This window comes from Apus apus, chromosome 16, assembly GCF_020740795.1.
Source record: "Apus apus isolate bApuApu2 chromosome 16, bApuApu2.pri.cur, whole genome shotgun sequence".
NCBI classification, from domain to species: domain Eukaryota; kingdom Metazoa; phylum Chordata; class Aves; order Apodiformes; family Apodidae; genus Apus; species Apus apus.
The window spans coordinates 3,698,685-3,725,404 of record NC_067297.1 but is presented as its reverse complement, the minus strand read 5'-3'; the positions used below and the strand labels follow the sequence as shown (position 1 = coordinate 3,725,404).

Genomic DNA, 26,720 nt, shown 5'->3' with positions numbered 1-26,720 from the left:
GTGTTTTAAGAATATATGGTCTTCTCCTACCTCTCAAGACTCTCTAGAGTATCATGTAAACCAGCAGCTGCTTCTTCACTTACTTCTGTGAACTTCTGCCTCATATCGGCACACAAGTTTGATTTGCCTTTAATGAAAGAGCTGCAAATAGAACAGAGAAAACTGGAACTAGCATCCTATGGTGACCACTTTGTGGTAAGCACCTGTGGTGCTCAGAACATACAGCAATGTGAACCCACATAAATTTTGGGTTGTCCTTATTCCCACTAAAACTCAAATTTAATAAAATATACAATGTTTTTATTTACCAAGCTTATGAAAAAAATTGATGGATAAGAAATGATAGGTTATAACAAATTTGGATTTTTACCATCTTTCTTCCAATCATATCCTTCCAGGAAAGTGTCTTTGCATTGCGTTGGCATGTACTACAGGTTCTGCAAGGTTTCACTGGCTTGCTCTGGGCTCATGAAATAAAATTCTGACATTTGCATGCCAAATACTTTCCATACATAGAGTTTATAACAGCATATAATGTGCTTCAAAAGCAGATTTGTACCCTTACCTCTGATTTCCAGGCCTCTGCTTCCCTGATAGATTCTCTTGGTTGTTACTGAATGGCCCCTTTGCCTTGTAATTCCTCTGAACTGCTGGCAGACTGTAAGACACAACAAGATTTAAAATAATGTAAAAGATGCCTTCTCCAGAACATGAAAAAAATAAATAAATCTACAAGTGCTGATAAAACAGTCTTAATACTACAGACTTGCTGGAGCTATCCAGGTACAACATTTCCCTTGACCTCAACTCCAGGGAAGAAATGCTTCAGCAAAATCTAATTGTAAGAATGGTTGGTCGTGTTGGTCTTACAGCTGTGAAAACCATGACAGAACTGAGAAATGAGGGAACACAGCTACTGTAAGCTTAGCTGAAAAATCCAATGGTAGAAACAGAAACAATTCTACAGGAATAAGGTAGAACATTGTTTTTTTCTACAAAGCTGCTGAAGCATAAGATCTCTTCTGCTTCCAAAGGAAAAATTCATGAGGTATTTTCCAGAAAATACACACTGCTTGCACAGCAGTGAAATGGGCTATTCTGCCACCCATGCCAAAAAATGTAAATGTCATCTGAATTCATCGAATGGTGAATTCAGTTGTTCAGGGGAGGATAAAAGATTTAAAAAGCATAAACTCTGTGCTGATGAGCTGCTTCTGCCAGTCATTCAGAAACCCATCAGGTAACGTACCACTGCAGTTCAGTCTTCTTAACCGCATCATCTTGTCTATGGAAACCTTTTGACGCCTTTTGTATTATCTGTAGGGCTGATAAAAAAAATAAACTATAAAAGCATGTCAACTCAATAGCACATTCCTCCTCTGTGTGGAGAGGATTTCACAGATGCTGGCCTGAATGAGACATCCTAAAGAAACCTGGTGTTTACAAATCCTAAAGAGCAAAGTTTCTTCCAAAAAGCAGCTTTTTAAAGAGGTTTCAAGATAGGTACCCAAATACAAAAGCAACCCATTTATTAAATCACTTTTGAAAACATAAACTGCTCTTTCTGCAAAAATTTGGTGTGTCATTGATCTGGTGTCACAGGAACTTGTGACCAGCCCGTCTCTTATCACTTTTTCCTGTGCACTCCATGATATTACAGATCCTTGTATTCAGCTGTTTCTTTTCTGCACTGAAGAGATCTACTCTAATTAATTGGTTCTCACATAGAAGCTATTCTGCATCTCTAACATACTTCATCACCTTTTTTTTCCCCAGACTTTACTATTCCTAATATCAGTCTGTCTGAATTGGAAGGACTGGAACTGAAGAGGCACATACAAAACATTTGTATTTTTGCATAACATGTTTTCCTCTTTGTCTTCCACTTCATTCTTAGGGTGGTTCTTGCTTTTTTGATAGTTACTCAGCATTCACAAACTATCCCAAATTACTCCAAGAGCTCCTTCCGGAGTGGTAATTTCAAGTCTAGCAGAGCATGTCAGCCTAATAATGACAACATAAATATAAATTAAAAGGTAATTAGCAGTACTAAATGCTAATGTGCTTTTCTGGTCCAGCTTTACTTAGAAGGAAGGCAAAGAATTAAAATTACTTAGATTTGTACTGAAATGTATTGCAGAGCTAACAGATACACTATTCTATCAGTTCTATCAGGCACAGGTAATCACTGATGGATGAGCTGGAGAAATACAGAATAAGAAACCCCCAAGTTAAACACAACTCCCTAAATTAGACAGTTATATATTTAGTGGATCAGTTGGTTATGGCAGAACAGTTTCACTGTTCTCACCATCTGTTGAGCCTTATAGATGTGGATGACAGTCTGACTATACAACTGCTGTAACTGAATATTAATTAAAACTCTCAATATTCACATGGAATTATATTGTCTTTAAATCAATTTGATCATGAGGAGGGCACAGAGACTTGTACTAAGTTCCACATGCCTGAAGAGAAATACACTGGTAAATCTAGCAATGTCTTTGACATAGGTTCTCCCTAGCAACACAGAAAGTAAATCAAAATTGGCAGTCAAGAAAAGTAACTTACAGGGGAAAAGTTTTTGCTCTTTAGCTTGTACTGACTTAGTCATAAAATCAGCCTCATTAATCTCGGTATTGTCTTCAGAGCAAAATACAGTGGAAGTTTCACTGCCACAAAGGGATTTAGCACAGAGAGATGACCGACTGCTATGTGGAGAGATATCTTGAGTAGGTGTCCTCTTTATCTTCCTTTTAAGTGGACTGTATCGTGCCTTCCGGAGAAATTTCTGTGCATAGAAGAAAAAATTATTAGAAAGAAAGGCTTTCCACAGCAATTTGACAACGAAGAATCATATTTCTGTAACTAATTCTAAAATTAGATGTTTCTGGATCTCTTGTAACCTCAGAGATATTTTTCCAGTGACTTCAAACAAGCTAGTGATTCCTTAGGTATGACCTCCTTCATTTTGTTATTCTTCTCCAATACTCCTCTGCTCTAGTGTCAATGCCAGCAGATTAAGCTCATCTGTAAACACTGCAGCTGCAAAGAGGGTTGGGTTACAGAGCAGCCTTCTCATGTGCAGAGAAGAATAGGTCAAACAAGTCTGATAAATGTTCAGGTCTCCTCCTAGTACCCAATAACCTGGCAAATGAATTTCATGTGTCAGGAGTGTAAAGTCTGAAAGCAGACTGAATTCTGCAGGCTTGATAATCAGAACAATACCTAGTATAAAGCAAGAGTCCTTGAAGGGACTCAAAATTTTGACTAGAAGTTTCATATAAAATATGCAGAGTGGTGTTCAAGTACTATTAGGGTAAATGACAGAAAGGAAATTGTCACTAATTCATGGAGGGGAAAAAAATACCTCAACAGTGTAAATGCTAAAAGACACATCAAGACTGACATGTACTTCAATTTCTTCTGCTCATGTTCATTGACTTCAGAGAATTCGTCAGAGGTTATGGAAAAATCAGAAAGCCTTTTATTCAGAAAAAACACTCATTTATGACTTGCTAACTTTCCCTCCGTTTGCTAACAGCAGGAAGAATATTTGCATAAAACCACAATCTTTGTCATTTACAAGTTTCACAACTTTTGCTGCTTATTCCCCAACAGAAATCCGAATCTTCTATTGAACCACTTTATGATTACATCATGAGAGTATGAACTGCAGGTGTTGACACATAACAAGCAAATAGCCTGCCTTTAACAACAGCTCCTATTTCTATAAGTGCCCTACTTGGAGTTCTAAAAACACGTCACAAAACCTGTTTAATTTAGCCTTGTAGGGGGCAAAGCATGGAACAAAAAGCTTAAGCAAACTGCTGAAGATTAAAATGTAAGATGTGCTACAGAGTGAGAAACCCACTGGTTCTTTACTGAGTTCTCCTAGTTAACCTCTTAACCTTCACTCAATTCCCCTTCACTTTCATCCAGTCACTTCAGCAGTTTCAAAAAGAAAATCTTTCAGTGGTTTCAGGAAAGTAGTAAAAGAGTAACCAAGTGTTAGATAATTTTCCAGTGTCCAGTTTCCTCTCAGGTATTAACTTTATTTTTCTTTTAAAATGCTTTTATCTTAATTACTTGTTTTCTCCTTTCCTTGGCTTTACTTGGAATGCGGCAAGTGAATCCTGTTTTCTTACGGCATTTGTTTCCAAATTTAGTTTTAAATTCTGTGTAAAAAATTCAACCAAACAAATCATGACCAGAATAAGTTCTCCAGGATACCAGTCTGAAATCCACATTTGACTGAAAAAGACCTATTTGTGTGAACAAGTATTGCTACACGACTCTGGGTCATAAAAAGGGGGGCAAACGCAAACAAGATGCTAGTTGTGTTTTATCTGAATATTTAATTCTTCTCACATCAATACTTAGTAATAAGACCATGTCAAAGTTTCAATCAGCTATATCCTGCTCTTCCTATTTCCTAGTATCAAATTGTCATTATTCAAAACCTAAAGACAAGTACTCTGCAGTCACAAGATCCAGAGCAGAAAATGTGTATCACAGAGTTCAATTAAGCAACAAAAAGGAAGACATTTACAAGGAAGTTACCTTTGTGTTTGTAGTAAAGAGATCCCACAGGTATGTCGCTAACTTTTCCTCTTCCTTTTCTTCCACTGTTTTCTTATGACCACCAGGGTTCCTAATTGAAAACAATTTAATACGTTTTTCCATTTTGAGAGTCTGGATTTTATAGCAAGATTTCATGAATAGAAATAACAGCAGGTTCCTACAAGTTTGATTTGTTACACTATTGGCTAAACAAGGACCTACACTGGTCCAAAAATTTAGATTTTAGATCATGTTGACAAAGGTAAATGTGGAAGCTGCAGTACTGGCAGCTGTGGCATAACATGTCACTGCTGAGGTGGTCTCATTTATAATTTGATTTCTCACATAATCAAAGGTTTTACAAAGCATATTAGTGTTCTAAGTTTGCTTCCTTCAGCACATCAAAAACTCTTTTTGTTCAGATGGAGACCATGTATACCCAAATGTATGCCTAACTTTTCATGGTTGCTGTGTAAGGAAGTATGAGTGTATGCAGTTCAAATGACATTGAGGGGTGATGTTTAGAGACAGCAACAGAGAATTGAAGGAAGTACACAACAAGAGATTGCACTATGTTAGAACCTGGGAATGAATTCAGAGCCCTATGCATTTATACTCTACTGCATCTGTGAGACTTGCTGACAAACTGTTTCTTTTATCCCAGTCTATTGGTTGGTCCTTATATGTAAAGGGGTGAAAAACTCATCCACAGTACATACTGGATTGATTCTTCTCTCCAGTTTATCAGGCTAATTCTATATAATGCTACTCTGCCACCTCTGTTATACAGAGGCTCAGTGTGTATTGACTGAGAATACACAGAGAAAACAGAACAGCTTTGAAGAGCTCTGACCTGCAAGCCAGAGCATAAACTGTTTACCCTTTTACTAAACACTCATGAATAATTCAAACACATGTTATGTCAATGTGATTATATTGACTAAGAGTGTTGGAAACTTAAATTAATATTTACTTTAAACAGTATAGAAGTTCAAAAGCAATGTTTCTTTTACAAGTACCCATCACTGTCATCCATAATTGACAGAAAAAGCCAGCTACAAAATTCTGCTTAATAGCTGGCTTTGTTCTGTAATTACAATGTACATGGAATTCCTCTTGAGCTCGCTGGGATAACCCTCCAAGGGAAGGCCCTGCGAATATACACACATCTATTACTACATGTATTTAATTTGCATAATTATTAACAAGAAAAGAGAAGGAGGAAAGAAAACAAAATTTACTGGGGTAGCTCACTATTTTCTCCTGGTTCTGCAACTTGCAATAAGAGGACCATGCTGTGTTACTGATTCGACTGTACAACTCCCTGCTGACTGCATGGGGGCAAAGGCAGGGCAAAGTTTATGTTGCATGGAACAGAATTAATAACATTTCACTCAGATAGTTACTGCTTGAAAGAAGAGACACAATGACATAATAAAGGAGAAAAGATCCCAGACTTCTTATCCTGCATTGCACACATACGTTGGATTCCAACAGGTTGATATGGACTGCATTGAACAGCTGGATTCATTAGTCAGAGCTTCCAAAAGCCAGTGTATGGCACACAGTTGTCGGAAAAGAGGTTCACTGCAAAGAGAAGAAACAAATGAATTATACTCTAGAATTGGAGAAACAGTCAAACTGGCATCACCTTGGCTGAAATACATTCAAGCATTTCTGTAGCAGATTATTTTTCATTGTTGCAGGTTATTCCAAATTACAAAGCAGAGTACAAACAAGGTATACACAGTACAAGCACTGTCTTCTCCTCTTTCATAGGCATACTTTGTTAACTAGGCAAGTTAAATTGTGACAGCCTTTCCTTAAAATGAGCCTAATCTCAAAAGCTATGCCACATAAGCAAGTTTATACAACTTAGAACTCGGTGAGGAAAGAACTGCAAAGCAAATGATGTGCTTGTGTACACACACACACAAGGTTTTTCAGTAACACAGTGGAATTCAATCATTTCAAGTTAGAATTTAACAGCTGCTATTAGTAAAGACAGACAATTTCACCATAAACTCCAGAAACTCTCAGGATATGTGTTCACCAGTTAAACTGGATAGATGTGTCATGGGGTGTGTGACACTGAATTTTGCTTATGTGCCACTAAAGAGGGCAAGACATAAATTTGCCTTCAAATATACCTTTTTGTTCCAGGGGGACTTGTAATCAAGACACTGGTATGAACAGGAGTGAAAGACCATAACGTAATATTTTTTTTCTGCTTTCCCAGTGTCCTCAGGTGGCTGCCTTCTGTTAAAGAGAGACTGTGGGAGAGAAGAAAGACTGAAATTAAAAAAGGACTATGTGAAAACAAAGCCCATAAAACTGTTTATTGTGTTCACATCACTACACTCACCTCCTTTCCTCCTTACATGAAAAAAACACATTGATTTCTAAATTAATTACTGCATTTATTATAATTTAATACAATTACAAACCTGATATTGATGTTTATATTATTTTAAAATTATAAATATGGTATTATTTGTATTTATATACATATATACACTATATTATTAGCAATTAAGCATTTGTGAAATCAAGTTTGGGAGCAGACAAAATAACGACTGATTCATTTGAGAAAGGATGCTGAGATATTGCTTGCATTCAATTCCTTTTTTTTTCTGAAGAAGGTGGTAACTAATATGTCTGAACTAGGAAAGAAAGCCACCCTGCAACCTAAGCCACTTACTCTGCTGAATGCAATTCTTTATTATTGTTAATCCTGTGGTCCCATCATGGGAACAAAAGCATGGCACAAAGTCAGCAGGCACAAGCTCCTTTTCTTCTCAAAGAATCAGCTCCTGAGTTCACTAACCTTCTATCTTCTCAACTTCCTCCTTTTTAAACTGCACCCGAAGCATTTTTTTTATGCTTGCTAAATTTACAGCTGCTCACCTACCCATATTTTAAGCATTTTCTCTTTCTAGTTCACATAAGTAGTAATGTTCTCCCTCAATACCAAGTAATGACAGAAACTGAAAATGGTTGCTTTTTAAAACCCTGCCCTCAAACCACCAAATCCCCCTCAGTTGACTCACGTGTTTCTTTCATCCTCTGATCCTTGCACACCAGAATACATGGGTAGCTGAAACTCAGTTCTGCATCTCATGCTCCCACCCTGCTGATCTGCTTTGGGTATGTTGTCCCTCTCCAGTGATTCTTGGTGAAGTATTTGAAAGTATTCTCCCCCTTGCTTCACAGAACTGATATGACCCCTGCCAAAAATCAGAAGTTGATCATTATACTAAAGATACATTATCAGATTGATTCATTTCTCTATTGCCCACCAACTTAATTTTTAACAGATATTCATATTCTTCTGTATTCAAGAGCATTTAGCATTACCATTTCTGTCTGCAATATGATAACGAAAGACAATTCTCCATTATGAAATGGGAGATTTTTCCCTTATCTCTTTCAGCACCACACTGGTTGACTATTGGATGTCTCAAACTCAGCACCACTTTGTCCACTACTTGATTTAAAAATTCCCTAATTCTAATTTATAGCAGTCAATTGACCACTAGGCCCCTCAATGTCTTAACTCCGGTGTTACAGCCTGACAGACACTGCCCTGAAGCTACCTGCTAGCTTTTAAACTCCACTTGCTGTCAGAAGGCTGCATTGTCAGAAACAGGGAGTTGCCAGTGTAAGTGAGCTGAAGACAACAGGCAGGGTATTGCTGCAATAAAGAAACCATAATGCCCTGGAGGATGACAAGAGGTTAAAAAAAAAAAGGTGAGATAGGGCAGGGAAAGTGATACAGCACACAATTACTCTGTGTGCTAGATGTTTCCATACTAACTTTGGAAAAGGAAAAAAAAAGAAAATAAGATGTCCTTGATAAGAAATGCTGCATGCTTCAGAAAAACATAAGGATTGAGTCATGTCAGACTGCCTTTAATGTTTTTTTCCTGACAATCTAGTCTTTTGCATAACAGACTTCTCTTGGAATACTAGATAATATTTAATGGCATCGAATTCTTGCTTTATGTCCTTTTACAGTAGTTTTCTGTCTCCTTTCATCAACTGTCAAGATTATTTGTATGTAAAAATATTTTTCCCTTTCATAGTGCTTTTTTTACATTTCTTCACACACTAATGTAAGAATTCCTTCTTAATAACGAACAATGAGTTTGTTACATGAATCTTAAACAGGTGGTAGACAAAGATAATTATAAACTAGAAAGTTATTTTACACTAACAGCCATAACCAGTATTATTGGAGAAAGATGTATAATGGCCAGTACAATCAGTATATTTTTAAAGGTTTACCTAGTACAGAAGGCTTTAATATGTGTATACCAAAAATCAATGATCACTCTCATAGACCAATAGGAAATGTTATGCACACTTGTGCATGAATATTTTTAGTCTATGACTTCCTTCAAGTATTACAAAAAAAGTAGCTCTACAGTCTCCAAGTAAGGAAACACCACCCCCCAACCCCCCCCCTCCCCCCCCCCCCCCCAACAAACCTGAAACAGAAATGCAGTGTATAGGAAAGCTGTAATAATTACCCGATTTAAACAAAAAGCACTCTTGTAATTCCACATAATTATTTCTGGAATATTTATGAATGACCATGAAAGTTCATGGACTCTTGTCAGGAAAACAGTAGACCAAATCCAAACTTAAAATACAGAGGTGACCTTGTACTTTTCTGCACTATAGATGTATGGTATATAGCTGGAATAGGACAACAAGTATTTCTCCATTTAAATTCCAGCATCACGATACCCTGTTTATACAATAACTTAATAAATTTAGCCTGGTCTGACTACTTGACAATAGGTGAGAATCATTCATTAAAATGCAAATGTAACAGATTAAATTTGGAATGCATTTATTAGAGTAATTGAGCTTCAGTCAATTGTAGTCATAACACAGATTTTCAACTGCTGTTCAACTGAAGAATCCGTCTTAATTTTGTATGTTAATATCTTTGTCAGCATGAAAATTAAGAGCTTCTTGAAAAGTAATGATGTACCATGGAATATTGAAGTTTTCTCTACAGGAATGTATTATTATAGATCAGGGTCAATGACCTGCACAAAGGAGTGACCCAGTAGTCTACTACACACACAAAATTGGTTGCAAGCATATTTTCAGTGTTTGGTGTAACTACATACTTATGAAGTTACTCTTTAAATCATGTAGGGACTCATGGTTATCAGTTAATTGTAATACAAGGCCATTAAACTATTGGGGAATTGAACATTTACTGCTAAGATCTGTGATTCTTGATGCCTTTAAGAAATGTCTTGCAAAAATAAAATGAAATAATAAATTCGTCTTAATTATAACATAGGTGCTAGAAAAACATTAAGCAGTTATGACAATAATGCCAGAAACCTTTCCATTATGGGAAAGACAAGCTAGGTACTTCGCAGGGTTTTTTTTACATTGTTTTAATATACCTTGTTTAAGTGTGCTGGGTTAGCCACTGAATTCAAAGGAACCATTTTACATATACCACCCTCACATCTACTCTCTCTGCAAACAAATTGAGTGGGAGTTGGTTTACTAAAGGTTTACATGCACTCCTAACATATGATGCCAAATCCAAGCTCAGCTAAACCAGTATAACTCCAGCCTGAAGACAACGGCCAGGAAGATGGGCAGAAGGCTGCTCATCTATGTGGCTGTCCCTCTGCTAAGCAACTGTATTCAATGCAATGGGTGCTGCTACTGACTGGCTTCAGACTTATCAGCTCTTCCTGCTGATCTCCCTCTGTCCCATTCCCTGATCTGCAAAGAAGTCACAGTCTATTATGCCAGGTTGATTCTGTCTCTCTAAGGCCAAGCATTATGATAATGGTGAACAAATATTATGAGCTATAAGCAAAATAACTATGTATGTATCAGTTTACATACATATTTCTCTGACCATGGAAATTGTTTGCCACTGTTTCATAAAATGGCTTATTCAGTTTTCTTATCTTAATGGATATAGCCTTTACATCAATAAATCTAATGACAGAACATCTCCTGCTCCAGATGCTATACAGAAAGAATTCAGCCTTCTCCAGAGGCTTACAGCCAATTGTAAATATAAATGGAACCAATGTGGCATTGCTCTGAAAATGACTGAAAGCACAGGCTTTCTAAACACCATTTCCTGTATTTTCATAAAGGCAATTCAGTCTGCATCTGCAACACTCCCTCCTAGACCAATGTAAGCTCCTCTCTGGGCACAAGGCTGGACCTTGCTGAGGGTGTTGCACACTAAGGATCAGTTGGGCACTGCCTGACTTGTTGCACGAGTGACAAACTGAACAGTGTGTGAAGGCTTGCCAGGTCAAAGAGAAGTGCAATTTTATGCATCATGCCACTTAAAAGTATTCTGAGTAAATATTTTCTACTACAGAAAAAGTAAGAAAACAACAATCAATTTCTGAATAAAACAAAGCACAGAAAGCAATTACTTGGGAACTACAGTAAATACAACAAAACTATTTTTAACATTACAGACTAAAAATGTGTATTAAAAGCCAGTATAACTCTTCTAAACTAACACTTAGCATTATTTGCAGCCATGCCAGCATGATCTGTAATCCCATCACAAATCTCAAATGAGGCTGATGATTATCTGGATCCTGAAGAATTCAAAGAAATATCCAATGAAGGAAACAGTGAGAGCAGGGAGCTGTCTTTGGACTTGCAGTCTACACCCTTACTTAGACCCTCTGGTACTAAAGAGCCCCCTAAAACTGTCTTTTTGAACATATAATAAACTGGAAGTTCTGATAACCTGAAGTTATTAAGCATCCTATGATAATCTCTGCAGGAGCACAAGCCTTAATACCTGCATTCTCCTCAGATTTCAATTGAGTACCTGTTACTGCATTCTCCTCAGATTTCAATTGAGTACCTGTTACTGCCCTCACTGCTGTTTCAGTTGGAATAGGACACTTTATCACTCTAGTCCCCAAAACAACTTTGTGTGTTTATGTGCATTAACACACATCACACTCCATGTGAGCTGTTGCTGCATGCTGATAGCTCAAGTAATTCTTATATGTCCTTTCACTTTCTGACAAGGTGCTGTAACACCTAAACAACTAGTAATTGTGAAACAGCAGGAAATGCCAAGCCAAAAGAAAAATCCATATGCACACAGTGCTTTTTTTATTTAAAAAGCACATACAGAACAATAGGTAAGCAGACTCTGCATCTCTTGTAAATTGTCAAGTAATACCAACCTATACCAGTGGAGAATCTGTTCTGTTCTCTTATCCATAAATACTGGAGGTGCTCACCATTTCACTCAGTTTTTTAGTGCTTTACATTCAACACTAACATATACCTATGCCTGTATGTCTCAAGTTTATTTACTTTCAAACTGCTTCACACCTTTCCTGAATGATGTAAGGCAGTCTCATTGTAAATAAGAATTAGTGCATCGTTCACCTAAATACTCAGTGAGTTATTACAGGGTGCATATACTGTACACCTTCTGATATTACCAAAAGCCACAGAGGTAAGTTTACATGGTGTTGAGCCTGAGTAAGCAAGTCCTATTGCTGAGCTCCACATTCGGGTCATATCCTGAGAGCTTGACATGTGGACAGAAAAAGCTTGCAACTATTCACAATTAACACATAGATACTAATGTAAAATATGAATTCTGATTTGGTAGTGTTTACAGTCAAGTTAGAGATGCAAACTTTTACACATGAGGCAAGGGAGAATCAGGAACATGTTGGTTACTGCTCCTATTTAACGGTTGAGTACACATTAAGAACCAAGTGGGCAAATATTCATACATCTAGTAATCTTAAATTCAGTGAAGACCAGGTGGTAATGACGTTAAAATCTATTAAATGTAGTTAATAACCCATAGAAACTCAGGCATATGTGATCATTTACCATACTGAACCATTCAACATTCTGGCAAGGAACTGAAGTAGTGTCGTATCAACATCTGTCTTGAGTAGTTGAAGACACACAATCTGGAATACCCACATTACTTCAGATGTAGGTTCCCGTTTTATTCTCCTGCATGAGTAAAATATTCTGTACTCAAATGTCTCTTTTTGAAAAACAGAACCTGGATCTGCATATTATCACACAAAAATCTGACCATTAAATAAGCAAGGTTAAAATAAGACACCAGTAAATTTCTGGTATGTTCACAGAAGGTTGCGCAGCCAGAAACAAAGATTATCAACAGTCAAACCAACAGCCCACACTATTACAAAAGATGTCACCAGGTGAATGTATTAATATATTGCTGCATATTTAAAGATGTCTCAGGTTTTCAATTAACTACAAAGGCAACAAAATGGAGAAGATGCTGCTTTCATTGTGAAATTGTGGCAGAACCTCTACTTTGAAAATGCAGAGAAGTTCTCTAACATTGAGAAACACAAACATATTTGGCTACCTGGAGGTACTAAAAGCAATGTATGAAAAAAATGGCTTATTTTTAGTTGGACCTAGAAAGAATCAAGGGCAACAATTTCTCAACTAAGAAATCCCAGAACACAAGAACAGGTCCACCCACACGTCTCCCTCCACTTCTGCCATGCTGCAACTCCTATTCCTGTTATCTCCATATAAAAGTTTTCCTTGTGGGTAGGCACATGTAGGTTTCCAATTCTTGGTGTCTCTGGAGAAGTACATAAAGGTAAGGGGGGGGAAGTACTTTCAGAGCAGCACAGACAGCTTTGTACTGATAAAGGGCAGAAAAATCAATCTGTAATTTCAAGGCTTGGCTCTCCAAGAAAAAACAAAACAAAACCTGGGGAAATTATTACTAAAACTGCAAAAGAAAAAAATGATTAGGAGATTTCTGGGCTTTCTATTTGCTTGCTGTAAGAAAATACACCAATAACTTTATGTTATGTTATTAACAATAAAAATACACTGCTTGTCAAATGAAACTTCACTGAGGTCCCTGATCTTCTGCCAGGAAATACTGCTTGTTCAAGATTTTCCTGTGAAAGCAGAATCAACTCCTCAGAATCTAGTGTCTTGCCTTACCACATAAAGATATTCACAGAGCAATGACATGTTACTGCTAAATAATGGAAAACCCATTTTAAGTATTAGCTTTGTTCAAACACGCAGTGAAAATGTGTCATTGTGTATTATAATAGTGGGATTAGGCTGTTTAGATATTGAAATGTAATAAGCAATGAACTATTTCCACTTATGAAATTTCAAACAAACATTTTTGCACACAAGGAAAGGAGATGGAGACTCAAACAAATAGCCTGGAAAGGCAGAAATGTCGATGGGAGTAGCAGTCTTTCCAGTGATTGATGACCGAGATAATGATTCGTACATCCATACACTTAAATGGTTGTCCTTGCCCAGAACTGCTGTCTAATTAATGTAGGCCATCATTCATGTAACAGAAAATTTTTGCTTCTGGAAAAAAAAAAGCAGCAAACTGCCAGTGTCAGTGCTAGCAACATGCCAACTAGAGTGATTTCTGCCAAGTAGCAAAGGGCACAATAGACTGGTTTCCAAGCAACTGACATTATGAAGTATTAAATACATTGGAAACTAGTATTGGCAGACAAACATTTCACCTTCTCAGTTAGTACTGCCTCACTCTCCTGTTTAACTCTACGTTGCCTCTTCACCCTGCCCTTCAAAACTCCACTTATCTTCTAGTGAAAATTTTGCATTAAGGGATGCCAACTTATCACAGCCTCTAAACATGTCTTTTTGTTAGAACAGGACTGGCATAGATTCACAGGTATGGACAGACAAGACAACCAAAACTCCAAAAGTAACACCTCCCTTGCCATTTATAATCTTTTGGTAGTAGCTGCCATTTCAACCACTAAATTTAAACAGTTTTGAAGTCAGCTACACAGCCAGTAGCTGGAAAAGAAGCAGGAGAAACTTCTCCTCAGGTAACCGTCTTAACTGTTGCTGCAGGCATGAAGAATGCATTAGTAGAGGCTGGACTTTCTGCAGCAGAGTGACTTTTAAAGTTCTGCCCTCAGGAAACGTCAACCATTCTAAAGCGCCACCCAGCTTCTAATTTAAAACATAAAAAGCCACTTCAATACTATTAAACTGCCAGCAGTTTGACATTTAGTCTTATTTAACTAGCACAACAAAACAGGTGCACAATAGCCATTCTCTTCAAACTATGGGAAATGCAATGCAGAGGTTGAGCATGCCCTTTTGGCAAGTAGGGACTTGACTGGCTCATGGAATGACATGGACACGTTCCCTGTGGGCTTGCAGCTCAAAGCTGTCAATTCCTAGACCATTGGCTAAGGGTGACCACAACCTGTTATTTTACATGCACACCTATGCTTAGATGGCTATTACTGCACAGTGTTTCCAGGTTCTATCACCTTTCCTACCTCCTTTTTACACAAATATTTTCAAGATAGTCTTGTTTGAAGCAATACCCTTATTTCTAAGCACCATTTTTTGTGGCAATACTTAACAAGAGTACTTCCAGTACACTTGCACTGTCTCAGTGGCTGAGTTAGTCTACCAAAGTGATTTATGGCAATCTGCTTATACTATGGGATTAACAACTACAGGCTTCCAATGCTTTGGTAATCTCTTGCTGGGTAATTGTTCCCACATCTTTCTACAATTTATAGAATTTTATCTACAGAATTCCCACATGATTTTTCATTTTATGCTGCACAAAGATGAAAAAAATCCTTCCTACATATTAATGCTGTGTTTAGGTAAAACGATACTGGAGTGCTGACAGGTGTCTCCCTAAAGTGACTGGGTACAACTCATCAGTAGGAACCATTGGTATGACTTTGTACTTGAGACTGATATTTCTGAAGGATGAGCAACCTCTGCATTCTGTCATCATCTGCTTTTATATCATGAGGACCCAAGAAAGTATAAGGGAATATACTAAGAATAGGTATGAGGTCATAATTATGAGGTTTATCTGCAGTTTAATTATGCTTTTAACATGTAAGGTAGAATACTAAAGCATTATGAACGCAGTTAAGTCTGTTCTGGTAATGACTCTTCAAATATTTTTGAGATAATTTTAAAAATCATACTACCATGCTATGTCACTGTGATCATTAAAAAACTTCCTCAGTTTGTTCCATTATACTCTTTCATACAAACAAGCGGCAAGATCACAGACACCACTTCTTGTGAATATGTATCAATTAATATCCAATTAACACAACTGCTGGGTTTTGCTTTTCAATCAAGAGGAGGAAAAGCAGAAAAAAACTAAAATGTGTATTCACTGATTCCCTGTAGTATGTATTAGCATGCTGCTCTGCTAGCCTGACTGCTTTAATTGAAATTAAAAGTTGCTGCCCTGAAGAAGAAAACTCCAGTTTTACTCTATCTCTTACATTTGCCTTTTTTTTTTTCCCCTAAAATAGCTCCTTTCGTACAGCCTGAAATAGTTACTAAGTATTGCTGACATGTCTTTTGGTCCAAACCAGCAGAGCAGTCATTCTCACTTGAAATTATTTTTTCCTGCAACTTCACATGTCAGTATTTGGTTAAAAGTAGGTTTGATTTATTTGCTTTTTGTGCAACTGCTAAAAATGAATGGCTAGCACATCTTAATTGTTAAAAGGTCATACAAAGACACTTGAAAAGTTCCCAGGCTGACACAACACAAAAATTATTAGAAAAACCCTTAATGAATCCCTTTGTTTTCCAGATACTAAGTCTGATGGGTATTTTTCTGCATCCTAGGTCATTTGGCTACTGTTCATTTCAGAAAACATTACAGAAAGTGAGTTTATAGTCCATAGAATCTTAGAACAGTTAAATTTGGAAGAGACCTTAAAGATCATCAGGATCTAACCTCCCTGCTATGAGCTCACACATCTGATATTTCAAATATCTGCTTCCCTGACTTTTCCCAAAAGACTTTTTTCTTTCCCCCCCCTCACCATTTCTGACCTGCCTCTACAGCACTCAACACAGTGCTGTAACACTCAGTCTACTCAATATAATCTCAGAGATTATCTGGACTGTTATAAAATTAATTTTAATAGGTTTCTACAATTACAGGATAGAAACTCACTCTTAATTGGAAAGAATTTCAATGCCATGGAAAAGCTCAGCTGATCCTAAACTTATCTCCAGGTTGGCCAAGGTACATAAAAATACCATGTAGCTCCTAATGGCATTTCAAAAGCACGTACATAACATTTATTATTTTGTTTACAGTCTATTATTTTCAGCCAAGTTTATCAAGTGAAAATTCACTAAAAGTGAATTCATAAAGTAAGTGAATAACAAAAAAATTGGGGGCAGAGAAGGATAAAAGAATGTGACATTTAATGTTGAGTAACTATTATATAATTTAGAAATGGATGTAAAAATTCAGGGATACTTAGAAAACTACTTTATTGTGAAATGTAAAGTTCCGATTCCTCTACAGTAGTACGTGCAAAGGAGCTATTTTTTGCTAATTACCTTGACGTTTATGCAGTTAATCTCAGTTAAACAATACAAGAGATTAATTTGTCTTCAACATACCATAGTGATACAATATTATGTGTTCTCTTGAATGCTACATGTGCTTGGATTTAACTTAGTTATTAAGTTTTTATGTAGCTGTCTGTCTTACCGCTGGTTTGTTTTAATTCAACTATTTTTATCTAGTGAATGCTCTTCACAGGCTTGACATCTAGGAACCCTATAAACACTTGTGAAGTCTGTACCCTGCTGGGGCTGGTAGCAGTAATTTGTCAGTTTTATTTGCAGCAGGCTGTAACTAAACTTTGCCAGATGTAACTCATCTTTTTGTACTGCTGCTTGCTGTTTCAGTTGCAAATGAATCTCACTTCATAGCTTAGCACTCACATCAAGAAAGCTGGGAGGTTTCAGGAAAACTTAGAAAACCTTGGAGCCACCTACTGCAACGCTTATTATGCTGTTTAGCAACTGCTTAAGCTAATACTGAGCTAATAGAGTGAATGGTCTCTGTAGGCAAGTTTGGAGTGCAATCAGAATGCATGATTGCAACAGAAAAGCGTATTGAAACCTCTCACTTGTCAATTTAAGCACCACCTGCAGTGACAATGGGGACACATGGATGCAACACAGCTTAAGTACATTTAACAGTAAAACCTATTCCCAACAGGAGGACTCCTTGTTATTTATTTTTTCTGTTACTGTTTTTTAAACTTTAAGAGAGACCATAAGAAGTGCTCTGCTGGAAACAGCAGCTTACTGTGTCTAGTGGTAATATAAGATATTTCCAGAAAAACCATGCACACCAAGCTACTTTATTTGGTCAGTCCCACAATGCAAATAATGGTTGCTGTCCAAACTTAGCTGGCTAAAAGGTATTTAGGATCCCAAATCCATGTCCTATTATAACAGCTCGCTATCCATCAGGTAAGAGACACAGAAATCTATTCCTTCTATGTCAGCATCTCCGTGAGACTCAAGCTGGTATATCCCAAGTGAGTCCATGCTGATATTTCTTTAATAGTGGTAAATATTGTCACTATGATTTTCCATCTCATAATGGACTTACTGTCCTAACATTGCCCATTTTTACTACTTCATTCTGGCACAACACTGTGTCATGCAAAAGACTGTAAAAAAGACATAAAAGCACCTTTATAAAGAACACTAACAATATAGAATTGGTATCAAACAATCATTCATCATACAGCATTGGAAACATTTTGGATATACATGAAGCCTACAAAGGAAGAACTGCAAACCATCTTTTCTAAGCTGTTAGTATGGTTGATTATTTTGCCTGTAATCCAACTGCTGCCACAGCAGAACCAAAGATTTCTTTAGCCCTGACTTGCCCATTTCTGTGTGCTTTGGATTCCCTTACCTTGAGCGAGCAAGAGCTTTACCAAGAGTCTTCAGACCCTTTCCTGTTTCTCTAGATGGGGAGGGCCTCTTCACTGGTTCCAATGAATCAGACTGAAAGTGATCACATTGGATATTAATGCCTCAGTATTAATTAAGAAAAACTTAGCATAGAGAAGGTATGTGCAGTCTCAGGGTTCAGTTTTAATCAACACGTTTTCTGAGTTGGTCATCATCTGGGACATCATGGTGTCATTTCAAAAGCATGCAAACAAGCCTTATATGACACAGTTATGCATGCCTGTGTGTACATGTATTCTAACAGCTTTTAACTCAGTGGATGATTTCAAGTTTGACAGAGACCTGCCACTTGTGTTTTCTTCCTTAAAGAAAAACTTTACAAAAGGAATTAAAAAAAAAAATTGTCAGTCTTAGCTGTCAGTTTTCTTATTACTGGAAATGTACCATCCTCTTTGTTTACATTTTATTATACTTTTATTAAAAAAAACACTATTAAATCAGCTGCCTGGCATTCAGTTTTGTTCTAAAGGCAAAGGAGATGGATCAGATTTTAAATAAACTAACAAAAACAATGTGACAAAAATCAGATTTTTCTGCTGCATTGTTAAATAAAATTCAGGCAATTTATTAAATGCATACAGATAAATTAAAATGTGTTTAAATTCCAACTTTTTTTGTTTTTAAAATACCTGACTCGCTTTGGGACAGATAGCCACAGATTACATCGTAACTCAACATTTTTGCAAGACAGGCCTCAAAGACAACATATGCTTGGGTAGTCTTGGATTAAACTCACCACAGTAACTGTTCCCTACTGACCAAAGAGGTGGCATTTAAGAAATGATCGCCAAATATTTTCAATATTTAAAACTGTAGATTAAGGTCACACCAGACAAATGCTGAAAAACTGGGTATATGCTAGATCTTCAACAACTGTTAATTTGTGCAGCTCTACATAACACGCAAAGGAACCGCCCTTTCAGCTCAGGTTTTGGAAATCTAAGGATGTGCAATATTGACCCATGTACTTTAATAAAAATATGATTTTTTGAAAGAAAAAGTAGTTTTAATGTATTAGCTACTTCTGTCCTTAACTGTAATATAGTTTAAAGGTCAGTCTTCTAGAATCGATGCATGAAATAACTAACACAGCTAAACTGCATTTTCAGAACACTTTTACCATATTACAATAGAACCCTACATCTCACTCAGTGATTTTTTTTTTATACCGTCAGGAGGAGTTTTACTAAATAAAACATATGAGATGTAAATCAGTCAGCCAAAGGCTGGTTCCTTATGTAGAGTAAGGCTTTAAACCTTGAATTCAAGATATCCATATGAATAATTACAACATGATGTTTTTCTGTTGCCATCTTTAATGCCATCTTGAAGCAAAATTTCACCAGTCTTACCTCTGGATCCAAAGAGTTCTCGGTAGTAGTAACATCAGCCGCTTCTGTGGATGGTTCTTCCTGCACATAGTATTTCACTGGTTCCTAAAGAATACAAAAAAAAAACATGTAACCATATTTGAAATGCTGTTAGTTACCCATATGCTAGCAGATAATTTCAAAATTAGAGTGGTGCAAATATTTTTTCCTATGGAGATGCAAACCGAAGCCAAAATAACAGCTAGTCTCTGGCAGAAAAAAACATGACTAAGTCACTTCAGTGCACAAACCAATTCTCATATGAAGCACCTGCTGACAAGGTACTGTGCAAAATTAATATATGCTTTGCAAATTACTATGCTTAAATGCTTAGAAAACATGACTTTTTTTCTTGGAAAACTGCTATATAGACTGCTGCGTCTAACAGAAAGAAAATCCAATTTTTGAAACTAGGAATACAAGATTACTGTAATTGCTCTTTCCTGACATTACACACTGTGATAGACTACTCTTCTTGGATCTGCGCTTTGACCCAACAAGGCACAGACTCATGAAAAGCCCTGAAGTCAAACACAAACACATTTTTAGTCCTCCTTCAACCATCAGTTTATTTAAGTGGAAGGAAGACATATTCCTCCTATTAAAAAAATTACATAGGTAGATTAATAAAACCCTTTGGATCACTCAGCAGTGTATCATACTCAGGCTAAAAGGATATGAAAACAGTAATTCCTTCCAGCCCTAGTTGTAGATCAAAGAGCTCATTCATTGATTCCAAAAGAAGCAAAGCTGGAGGCCCTAGCAAGTTGTTGCATCCATACAGTCAGGGTAGAGCCAAGGTACAAAAAAAAGTTGAAAGATTGCACAGCAGACTCAAAGCTGCAGATTAAGTACTTGCTATGCTCTATAGCTTTTGCACAACAGAGCAAAGCTTGGAAGTACTAAGTATTAAAAAAAAAAAAAAGATGAAAGCATTTTGCCTGTTGGAATCTTGATTTGAGACGGTGCAAAATTAGTTTCAAATTTATGTTCCTATGTAACATTTCAGCAAAACAAAGGTTTAAAGTTTAAGGAACAGTATCTTCACCCACTGGAAAACTGCACACACCAATGTGCTAACACAATGACTGTGGCAGCCCACAAACAAACAAACTGGGGAGAAAAAATCCAAAGAAACCCAAACTCAAAAACATTAAGAGCGAAGTAGCTGGAATCTGCAGACAGATTAAAAGGAAGAACTAATGAAATGTCAAAGAGAAGTCTGAAGGCTCTGCTGTCACATACAGCCGGGGTGCACTTGACCAAGACTGAGCAGCAGCAGTCACAGATGGCAGACTGACACTGCTGAGGAGCACCAACCTTACAGAGGGCTGCCAAAGAACCTCAAAGTCCATCTCAGGGACTTAGAAAACCATATTCACACATTGAACAAGAGAAGAATAATTTTACAGCCTGAGTGGACACCCATACTGCGCCTACAGGAAATGCAAATCAGAGGAGCTAACTGGGCATTAGGGTAATTCAGTATGAAGAGACAGTTACACTGAACTTCAGGGAAAACAAAATTTAAGTATTTGTCGTTACATACATTTAATAATCAGTATTTGGTATATCTTTTTCTGAAGATCAAAGTTATTTATTTTAACCATGTGTAGTAAGAAGCAGATTGTGAACACTAAATGCCTTTATCTGTGAAAGCAGGCTTTCAAAAGTAGACTGGATTTTAGAAATAAGTTGCCAAACAAAACCCTTTAAAAAAATTTCCAACATAAGTCTAAAATACACAAGAACTACCTTCTTGTGTATTCAGGAACAAAAGATATCTAATTTCAGAGTACTCATAAAGGTAGAAAGATGCCAGATAGATGGAACAGAGGACTTTGTAGGTAAAACTTCTTCAGAGAAGCTTATCACTTTTCTCATTTTCTCTGCTACAGCAAGAGCATGCAGCAGACTGACACTGGTGGGACTTTTTTTTATTGCACACATCTATATTTAAAGAAAAAGCTAGAATAAATATGATTTGAACTTGGAGCAGAAGCATCTCCCACTCCAGGAGAAACAGAATTTTCAATATGTTTGGCTGCTGATATTTTATTATGTCTTTTCTCAGAAGCAGCAAAATGCCAATGGTCAGGTACCATCGCTTTTACAGCTGGTGATCCCCTGCATGACAGGATCAAAACCCATCACAGAATAACTTACTACTCAAGGGAGGAAAGAGTGCTGGAATGTAGCCCTAAGGTTTCAATGGCTTGAAGGCACCAGTACACTGACCACCAATATAGGGTCTGGAGCTATTTAGATGTATTAATTTCAAGTGTTTAATACCACAGAGCACTGACAAAAAGCTGAGATGCAATATTGGCCGGCATCCTACCTCTCACCAGCCAGCTTTGCCAGTTTGTGAGGAACGGAAAAAGAGCTGTGAACTTACCTTTGCACAGAGAGAGGCACCACGTACACACATGCCTCCCACCCCTCTCCAGGCACCGATAATGTGATTCAGTCAGCCTGATCATAGCAAATAAAAGGGAATAGCTTCCTTTTCTACAACATTATCTTTCATTACTATGTGATGTATTGAAAAGGTGCAATCTGAGCTTAAAATGGTAACAGTAGGTAATTAGAGAACAGTAGAAAACTGTATTTTTAATTTGCAATGCAGATATAAAAAAAACGAGGGAAAACTACTGCTATGGCTAATTTGTTAAACTCAGCAATATGTCATCATGACACTATGAACAATCTTTGGAGTTTGAGTGCTGTGTTATTTTTTTTTTTAGTGTTTCCAACTTATGAAGATTTTCATCATCATTCATCTAATTTGCTTTTAAGCCATCAAAAGGCCTGTTTCAATTTCCTGCTTTCATTATAATGAAGTAGCAAAATATCATACAACTCCATATGTAAGAAACTATTTTAAAAAACAAAAAAACACCATAAAGTAATATATTTTTTAAAAAAAATCTTAAAGTGAGATTGCATGAGGATATGACCAAAAAGTCTGCCATTAAAATGATTAGTCATTTTTCTTGACATCACCTCCAGCAGCCCCAGGTGAAATGAACTACAGAAATATTGCAGTAGGTGGAGCTCGATGCCATCTGATTGCTTCGTTCCTGGGGACCTGTAGGTGACCCTTTCAGTGGCACACAGGAAGCCCTGGCATTCCTGCTTACTGTCTCAGACAGTTCTTTGCGTGTCCTTTTCACCTTTAGAAAGACACTCGATGGCCCTTAAAGTATTTTTTTATTAATAAATTCTTTTGAATAGCTTGTTTGTCACAACCACTGCATGCAGACACTAGATTTTATCTTAACAATTCCCAAATACTTTGACTTTTTCTAAATAATTCTGCAGATTAAAAATTGTTCAACTCCAACAAATCCTTACTTTCATTAAACATTCTCTCAGTTTCACACGTGTCACCTGTAGATGTCATTCTCTAAGTTTTGAGAGTTTCCAGCTTTTTTCTCCAAATCTTACTGCAGAAATAGCCTGAGCTGGTGCTGTGCACGCAATCTACAGATAGAGTCGAGGTACAGGAAACATACTTTTAGGTCATGCATTTAAATTTTATCTTTTTTTCAAGCTGGTGAAATAATTTGTTTCCTTGGCAATTCTTGAAGTTTGTTCATTCTGGGTAACTCATTAAGTGTATGTGTTATTTTCCAAAATAGCAGATTGACACACCTATTGCATCCTTCTTCCTTTTAATATATCACTTGAATAGGAACATTACGATTACATTTGCAAACTGTGGATGTGTTTTGATGAAAATAAATCAGCAAAGCCTCATCACAAGCCAACATTTAGTCATCCAAACACAAGATCAATCTGGTGAAGTATATTTTTCAATTTTACAAAAATGTTTAGAAAGCTTTTGTGAAGCACTCCATATAGAGATGAATATTCCTGTTCTGCAGGTGGGATTCTAAATATTGAATTTTAAAGGCAATACTCTAGCCAAGTACTCAGGATTGTTTTGGTATTTTTTTCTATTTCTTCTACTGCTGCTGTTCAATAATGACCCTTTCTGCCCTTTCATTGCAACGTGGGAGCATGGAACAGACATCAGCAGCAAAAGAGAATCTTCAATTAAACACAAGAGACTGAGGCAAAGGACTTCACCAAGAATATATAGCAGAAAATTAAGACTTCTTTCAGAGTAATGCTATTCTAGTGTTTCAGCTTAAAAAAAAAACAAATACCACAACTAAATCTGCAGATATAAATATATATCAGAATCAAAGACAAGATACCAAATTTGTTAAGGTTGTGCTGTACTACATCAATAATGTAAAGTGCTTTGCAGTTGAGAATCTCTGTTGCCAAGGGGAGCATTTGATAAGAACTACTGCAGCAGCTTCCATTGCTTCATCTCTAAGTCAGAAATGGTCCTGATATTGACAGAAAGGGGCACTCAGCCCATTGTTTTACCATGGGTAGTTCTAATGGGCAAGAGGATTTCAGTCTTGCTCTGCAGTCTAATGAAGACATCACTGTCAATATAGAGATATCAAGAATATGGAAGGAGGCAGCTGAAAAGTAAGAGAAAGGTTTTCTGCTAGTGAATGAAATTTGAAGTGGATTCAATTTCACCTCTCAGAAATTTCCTCTGACATACTAGATAAAACATTTAACACCTTATCCCAGCTAGCAGAAGCCTTTTTTTTATTTTACTGCCATGAATTTTTGTACACACTCCACAGCTCATTATGCCTCTATTCCCTATGTCTGAAATGGGAAAAATAACACTTTTCTTTCATTAACATTTATGAAGTATTCAGACATTATAGGATGGAAAGCACATGTGCAGGAGGACTATTGTTTTCATAACAAAACCAGCTCAAATAGCTTGGTATTGTTTATTCTATTGATTTCCCTCCATTTATGCTATTCCTTGGGGAAATCTTCATTCTCTTGTCTCCAGAGAATACTTACTTAATTCTGTTAAGTTTGGTAAGTTTTGAAAAATAATGGGATCACATTAGTCTCTGTTTCAATGCCACTGCTGTCAAGTGCATTTACCTCAGCTACTTTTAACCCCTTAAGCAACCATGGTATTTGAGCTGCCACGCTTATAGTCTCCATAAACCCTTTTCATTAAGGTGATTTTAAAAAAATGTGTGATTTGAAAATTTTGAAATGTGCCCTTGGAAGACAATGCAAACAAAGACACTGAAAAAAGTTACCACTTCTTTGTGACATCTCTTTATACTGCTTATATTGCTGTCTTCTGTTTCTCTAACTTATATGGTCTCTGGGCAACAAGCCAGCAGTTTAGGTATATGCAGTACTCCCAAAGCCTTATTACATTTTTTTGATTGCATACTGGCAATTAAATTATTATTCAGCCTTAATGTTTTCTAGATATTTTACCCTACTGAAGTCAGAATTACATATTTCTCCCCAAATCATCTTCCAGAAAACCAAACATCCCAGTGACATCTGACATCGCAAAAAAATCCACTCTACTAGAAGGGATTGTAATGCATGTTAAACTGAAAAAGGAAAACTCTTGCACCCATAATAGTGCTCACTTCCTTCTTGCATTAATAGAGTTTAAAACAGATTATAAAGCACTGAAAAGAACCCTTTATGCACAAAGGACATTCAGAAAGCAGAAACATCTATCAACACCTCTAAAAAATTAGTTTCTTCTGCTGGTCTAACATGGGAGTTTTTATTGGAATGCTATGCTAAAACCAGGAAAGTTCATGAACTAAGGCAGGAGTACCTAATAAAATTATCAGATCGATATCTGCTACAGCACAGACTTTCTATTCAATCCAAAAGCAACAAACAAACAAAAGAACATGCTATTCCATTTTATTTCATAATGAGAACAAAGTTAATTTGAGAAGGAGTTGGGGGAGACACAGCTGGAGAGCAGAGTTACCAGCCTCAGGAAATTCAAAGAAACATAATTGAGAACAAATTATCTCTTTAATTACTTTTGACCAAATCAATAAAAAAGCATGGAATAAAAAGCATGATGACTGCCACCTGGCAGAGGACAAAGAACACCAAAGTTGAAAATTTCAACAAAACTATAAAACACAGCCGGGTTAAGAACAGGCAAAGCACTTCTCTTGTCTGAAAAAAAAACCACAAACAAAAACACCACAACAAAAAACAATAGGAGGGTGAAGGATACCAGTTCAATAAGCATACAGAAGTTAATGGTTGGTTTTGGCCACTGCTCATTGTTCTCAGCCTTGACGATTGTTAACCCTTTGCTATGTTTGAATTTCAAATATCTTGTCATTACTCAGGGATCAGAAAAAAAGAACAAACCCCACCATAAACAGAAAATCCCAAGACCTCCTGTTTCCTTGTAAACTGTCATGGTTTCTCCCATGCTGGCTTTTATTTACTAAATACCAATGGAGGAAATTTTTATCTTTTTAAGTTTAAGGCACAGCACTTACTCTTGTCAGTGTGTTAATAAAATAGAGCAAGATCTTACCTCTCCTTTGGCTCCATTCCCAGATATAATAAGAATATTATACATATTTTATATATAATATAATGTAATATTATGTATATTACTGTATTATAGTAATAATCACACCTGGAGGTCACAAATGCACAACTAAGCATGGCTGGCTCTGAGTGAGATGGATGGGACACAGTCTTCTGGCGAGGCAGAGAAGGAGGGACTATAAGGGCTACAATGACATCCATGAGCAGCGAAGACTTCAAAGCCTGTCTGTAATACCTCCATGGTCACCATCGCTGTAACACTTTAGCAGTTTGCCACATTTAAGACATTAATCCTTGCAAAATTTTTGTCAAGTAGGAGTGTGGCATTATCCTCTTTGCATATATGAAGAATGAAGGTAGAACAAGGTAAGTGACCTGTCCCTGGTCATATATAACATATAGAGGAAGAAAGACATTTTGAAAACAGGTTCATGAACCCAAAAGTTTGCATCTTAGTCTGGAAGTCCCAGAACCTCTCTC

At 36.8% G+C, this 26,720-nt stretch overlaps 1 protein-coding gene across 1 annotated transcript in view; it reads right to left on the bottom strand.

The window, feature by feature from the left end:
• The window catches only part of CCDC60 (coiled-coil domain containing 60), a 49,156-nt gene that overhangs the window by 6,268 nt on the left and 16,168 nt on the right, over positions 1-26,720 (bottom strand). The window contains exons 2-11 of the mRNA XM_051634279.1: positions 19,770-19,853; positions 18,359-18,450; positions 7,614-7,790; positions 6,714-6,836; positions 6,046-6,150; positions 4,564-4,654; positions 2,572-2,791; positions 1,250-1,325; positions 566-658; positions 31-141 (exon numbers count right to left, since the gene is read on the bottom strand). Coding sequence (XP_051490239.1) covers positions 31-141; positions 566-658; positions 1,250-1,325; positions 2,572-2,791; positions 4,564-4,654; positions 6,046-6,150; positions 6,714-6,836; positions 7,614-7,790; positions 18,359-18,450; positions 19,770-19,853 — 1,172 coding nt within the window. The remainder of the gene's footprint in view (positions 1-30; positions 142-565; positions 659-1,249; positions 1,326-2,571; positions 2,792-4,563; positions 4,655-6,045; positions 6,151-6,713; positions 6,837-7,613; positions 7,791-18,358; positions 18,451-19,769; positions 19,854-26,720) is intronic.